At 41.9% G+C, this 6,000-nt stretch overlaps 1 protein-coding gene across 5 annotated transcripts in view; it reads left to right on the plus strand.

Annotated features, from left to right (window-relative positions):
- The window catches only part of BBX (BBX high mobility group box domain containing), a 130,996-nt gene extending 125,416 nt beyond the window's left edge, over positions 1-5,580 (plus strand). For all 5 annotated transcript variants that reach the window (XM_077342149.1, XM_077342147.1, XM_077342148.1 and 2 more), the window contains one exon: positions 5,067-5,580. In XM_077342149.1, the coding sequence (XP_077198264.1) occupies positions 5,067-5,154 (88 nt within the window). In that variant the 3' untranslated portion in view covers positions 5,155-5,580. The remainder of the gene's footprint in view (positions 1-5,066) is intronic.
- The last annotated feature ends 420 nt before the right edge of the window (positions 5,581-6,000 follow it).

Consider the following 6,000-nt stretch of genomic DNA (forward strand, 5'->3'; position numbering starts at 1 on the left):
GCAGAAGTAGATGTTTTTCTGGAATTCCCTAGCTTTCTCCATGATCCAGTGTATGTTGGCAATTTGATCTCTAGTTCCTCTGCGAAATCCTGCCTGTACTTCTGGAAGTTCTCGGTCCACATATTGCTGGAGCCTAGCTTGTAGGATTTTGAGCATAACTTTGCTAACTTTGAGAGCCAGTTTGGTGTAGTGGTTAGGAGTGCGGACTTCTAATCTGGCATGCCAGGTTCGATTCTGCGCTCCCCCACATGCAGCCAGCTGGGTGACCTTCGGCTCGCCACGGCACTGATAAAACTGTTCTGACCGAGCAGTGATATCAGGGCTCTCTCAGCCTCACCCACCCCACAGGGTGTCTGTTGTGGGGAGAGGAATGGGAAGGCGACTGTAAGCCGCTTTGAGCCTCCTTCGGGTAGGGAAAAGCGGCATATAAGAACCAACTCTTCTTCTTCTTCTTCTTCATGAGAAATGAGTGCAATGGTGCGGTAGTTTGAACATTCTTTGGCATTGCCCTTCTTTGGGATTGGAATGTAAACTGACCTTTTCCAATCCTGTGGCCACTGTTGAGTTTTCCCAATTTGCTGGCATATTGAGTGTAGCACTTTTATGTTATGCGGATGGTTATGCGAAGTTTAAATATAAATTTGCCCACCCGCCTCCCAATTCTTTCTTCTAAGAGATGCAGGAATGCTACATGAAAACCACAACATGATCACAGAATCGAAATTGGTACAAACATGGACCCTTTTCCAATTGAAACCATAGTTTGTCCTTTACAGCTATTCTCAAGGAGACCTCAAGAAACACACTGCTGTGAAGACTGAAATATGTAGATATCCAGAACTCTATTCCCAACTCATTGTCTCACACATGCACTCATACATTTTCTAGAATAAAGCTGCAAAATGAACTGTACTCCATTTTGAGCACATTGAAAGGGGATCTTATTGAACACTGTGCCTTTTTTCAGTAGGAAGTGCAAAAATAAGACTAATTCTAATGCTGCAGTTTCTTTTCCAGCTGTTTATAATGCTGTGAATCCCCAAATGTAGTGTAATTGTGATAATATAGGCTTTGCTAACAAGTTTGTACTTTTTAAGTCTTTCAACAGCTTTGAGAAAATATGGGCTTCGCAAAGCAGAAGTGTATATATAGCCAAAGCAGCTTACTTGGAATTTAGCTTCCTGTTCTGGTTAGAATTCCCTTGCAGTGGGTTCTCTCAAATCCATCACTTATCCTTTTCAGTATTATTTGCTCACACCACATGTGCTCCCATTGCAGTTGGAACCTCCCAAATCATTGCTATATATAGGGAACAGGAAAGTCAGTACTATACATAGGGAAAGAAATGTGCAAGGGGTAAAGGCAAACCAGCGAAAAATGTGCTGCAAAGAGGATTGAGGTATTTCAGTGGCTTGACTAGGAATCTCAGTTTTTCCCCTTCACAAAGAAGGATCTCAACAATTGCTCAAGAGACTATGTTGCCTGCACTCTTTGTTTAAGCCAGGCACATACTACCCTCTAGAAATCTTGTCACTTCTTTTCTTGTCAGCAGTGAGCAGTGGATGGAAACGGTTCTTTTTCATTCAGAGGAGCTTATTCCCCCAAAAGTGGCAATCACCCAGAGTCTTCCTTTGATTTAAATCAAGTTGTTGGTTTCCCAAAATATATGAAGATGCAGTTCAGGGAACTGCGCCCCCTCTGCCTAGCTCAACCATTCATGCTTAAAAGCTGATGCTGCCTCTTTCATCATAGCCTAAATAAAAGATTAACTAGTTTTCTCTACTGCATCCAGAGACAGAATGTATAGTCACAAAGCAAGTTTGTGGGGTCTTTTTTCCATGTACAGTGGAGGAGACTGCATTTCCATACATCAGAAACCTTTTCTGAGAAACAATACAGACTTGTCAGCTACCAAATTTTACATAAACATCAACAACCTTGAATTGCTCTGGCTGCTAAGTGCTCTGAGGAGACTGAGTGGAAGAAGGGACAAGAGGGTCCTTCCTTCCCCAATTCTGATGGGCTGCACCACATGTTCTATATGAGTCCATACCTGATTTTTCTTTTAAGATTAGTCTTATTTAACAACCAGAGAGCTTATTGATCTTTGCTTCTTTAAACTGCAGTAAATAGGGCTATAATGGCAGAAAGCGAAGAGGACCTAAAGAGCCTTTTGATGCAGGTGAAGGAGGAGAGTGCAAAAGTTGGCTTGAAACTCAACATCAAGAAAACGAAGATCATGGCATCTGGCCCTCTCAATTCCTGGCAAATAGATGGGGAAGAAATGGAGGTAGTGACAGATTTTATTTTCCTCAGTTCCAAGATCACTGCAGATGGGGACTGCAGCAAAGAAATTAAAAGACACTCGCTCCTAGGGAGGAAAGCTATGGCAAATCTAGACAGCATCCTAAAAAACAGAGACATCACCCTGCCAACGAAAGGGCATCTAGTCAAGGCACCACTTCGCACCTAACAACAACAAAACAGGTCTCTCTCTCTCTCTCTCTCTCTCTCTCTCTCTCTCTCTCTCTCTCTCTCTCTCTCTCTCTCTCTCTCTCTCACCTCTTCCACGCTGGCTGTGCTGGGCTGCATCCAGGTGTTTGTGTCAGGGCAGTTTGCCCCACCTCTTCCTGGGTCCAGACGGGGGAGCATTTGCCCCATTGGACCTGGTCCATTCTAGATTAGTGCCTTCAGATGAGGCAGTTGGGATGGAGAGGTTCTGCCATGGTTCGCGGTGGCATGGGGTATTGTTTTTTCAAGAAGGTGGAATTGTGTTATTATGCAATCCTACCAGCTGACTCGGGCATTTTTTGTCCCTTCTGGGAATACTGTAGGTTGGGGGTGGAGTTTGGCCTAGACTCTTTTCCGCCAGATAGATCTGGCCTGACATAGGCCTTGATGGCATCTATAGCAAGGGAAGGAACATGGGAAGAATGGCCAGCTCCAGGTTGGCGCCAACATCATCTGGAAGCTGGCCCAGGCCTTGGTCATCATGTGGAAAAGGTATATCTGGCCCTTCTGTTCTCTGCAGTCTTGCAACCATGACACTGCTCACTTCATTAGAGTTTTTCCCATTCTGTAACAGTAGTGTCATACCTAACCAACCTATAATTGTAGTAAAAATTCTGTCTTCTTGACTTGACCAAGAACCATTTCTAAGATGTTCTCAGCTATTGTTCTACCTCCATCATATCCACATAGCCCTTAAGAATGAAGTTGGTCAGAGTTGTAGTAACGTGTTTATTATTTGAGGAATGGAGGTTGCCATTAAATGAAATGTGTCAGATATTCAAGTTTATGGATCTGTACTACACCCTACCCAGAGGAATCGACTGTGATCCCACTAGGAACACCATGGAGCAATCCCCGTGCTTGTCAGGACCCTTGCCCACAAAACATTCCTATGGACTAGTAGGCCATTTGCCTGGGAACCTTCTGCCAGAGCTGATTGCCAAGAACAGAGCAGACTGAGGGGGTAGAAGACACCCAAGGATGATATCAGTTGGCAATGCCAGATATTAGAAGCCCAACAATGGTTGGAGGTAGCAGGCTGGCCAGATGGAGATACAGGAATGGGGTGTGCAGGAATATGGTGGCTGAGGGGGAGCAGCTTGCCCTCTAGTGATATAGGGTAACTGAATGTTCTGAATAATCAAATGCCAGATAGCAAAGCTTTCACTGTGTGTTTTGTTGTTTTTAATTGAGACTTGAAAGTGGCAAACAAGATCAGTTCCACCTTCCAAGCAAAACTGCTTCCTGAAGTGACTCACCTAATTCATGCTTGAATTACATCAGTGTTGACCTTCAGAGTGCACAATCTTCTGAAAATTTTGTTTGGTTGTACATTTAATAGTGGTCTGGATTAGGGCAATTGGGAGATGTGGGAATTCACTTCTAGAACTGTGGTTCTAGAAGCCCTGGAGAACAGGGATTCTGGAGCACATTCCCAGGTGCAGATGTAGGACTTGGTTAGGTTTGTTCTCTACATAGCCCAACTATACAACACAGGACACACTGAACTCTTACAGCTGTGGAATGCAAGGAAAGATCGGTAGTGATGGGAGAGGGCTAACTAGGGTAGCTTGTCCACTGATTTTCTCATTGAAGAATCCCTGGTAAGTGTAAATGGATTTCCCAAGTCTCAGTTTGAAAATCATTCTTATACAGAGGAAGGGATGTAATGTTTTTTTAATTTGCTGTTAAGTTCTTGGTTAATGTGTGTGTATTTTAAAAGGAGCATTGTACATGGTAGTCTTTTAGGAAAATGGTATAGTAATAATTTTGTATTATGGAGTGTAATCTTCATGTTTGTCTGGTTTTTGTTTGTTTGTTTGTTTTTATTAAACTTTGACTGTGCTTCATGGCCACAGTGCATATACAGTTGCTTCATTTCTTATGATCAGTTTATTGAAGCTCAATATTCATGGTCTGTCTTTCTTCTAATATAATACTTAATAGCTATTGGGCAACTTACAGTTTGATTGTAGCAAAGGAGCCATTGTAAGAACCTATGACTTTTCATTGGAGTTCTAAACTAGGGAACCTAAACACCTATTTGCATACCATACTCTCTGGCCCAGAAAGTTTTTTCCTTAACAAGTAAGTTTTGGCACAGTTTGGGAGACAGATATGGTAAATGAGTTGAAGATTAAAGGAAATCTTTCCTATCCTACTGCACCCTGCTGTGCCTGTTGGAATTGTGTCATGGTGTGGCACTGGTCTGCCAAGAACAGCATGGAATGGCAATGTGGGAGCGGAGAAATCTTTGACTATTGTACTGCCTTTTGTATAGGTAGAAGTCATTTCACAAGAAGTTGGGATTCTACTCTTAGCTAGAATGACTTACCTATTCCTGTCTTCTCGTGATTTCAGCAGTATTTTGTTATCTTCATTCTGGTTTTATTAATTAACTTATTTATGTAAGCTACTTGGAAAGAGAAAAGCAAGAGGAAAAAATAAAAGATTTTTTTAGAAAGAAAAAACCCTCTCTTTGATTATGTCTGTGTACTGGATCAGGAATTTTCAGATGAATTTTGAGCTAATATTCGTCTATTCTCCTCTTGTAGGAACCCAAGGACGGCAACTCTCCCACATGATGGACAGCCAAAAGAAATTTCTCAGGCTCCAGTGCTTATTTCCTGTGCTGACCAGTGAAGCTCTACCCTATTGTAAAAGTTGTGCTTTACCTAATATCCTAGCCTTGTCTTTACCAATGGATGGTAGTCAGTCCATGTGATGGAGGAACCCATAGAATGGAAATGAGTGGTTTGTGTTCCGTATGGCACAGATTTCACTTACAGCCTGGGCCAGTACTTCCCGGGTTTTGGGGGCCCAAATCTACTTTAAGAGTGATGTCATTTCTCTGTTAAGGAACAGAAATGAATAGATCCTGGAGCTTTGCTTTCTACTGAAGGTTTTTAAAATGGTATATGCATAGTTACTTAGAGGAGGCAAACTTTCCTGTTGCTCACACAGCATCTGTTCTACCAACCAGAGTATGGAAAGTAATTACATATATTAACTAGCTACTATAAACAAACAAAAAGCAAAAGAGGAGAAAAAACTGACATACTGCACTAGTTAGTAGATATTCTTAGTCCTTTTTGTACATGATTTAAGTTCTGAAGATGGTTTATATTATAGGTTATGCCTACATTTATATTTTAGAGTGAATTTAAGGACCTGTTTGGGAGAATCCAAGAAAGCATGGGCAGGTGTACCATTGTTAGCGGTGTATGCGCGGCCATATGGTCCAGATGTTCTGCACTTTTGTAATTGCCACCAGGGTGGTAGAGTTTATTGGCCAAAAATGTTGAAAGGCTGTATTTTGCTTGATTTTTAATTAAGTGTAGAATAATGGGGATGATTAGCAATTGGAGCAAAGGTTTGGCATACTGATAAGAACAATACTGCAGATTACGGATTTGTCTTTCATGCCTTGGATGGCTCATTTATTTTTGGATTGATATCTAAAATGACTGTAGAAGCTAAAACAGTGAA

Source organism: Paroedura picta, chromosome 6, assembly GCF_049243985.1.
Source record: "Paroedura picta isolate Pp20150507F chromosome 6, Ppicta_v3.0, whole genome shotgun sequence".
Classification (NCBI taxonomy): domain Eukaryota; kingdom Metazoa; phylum Chordata; class Lepidosauria; order Squamata; family Gekkonidae; genus Paroedura; species Paroedura picta.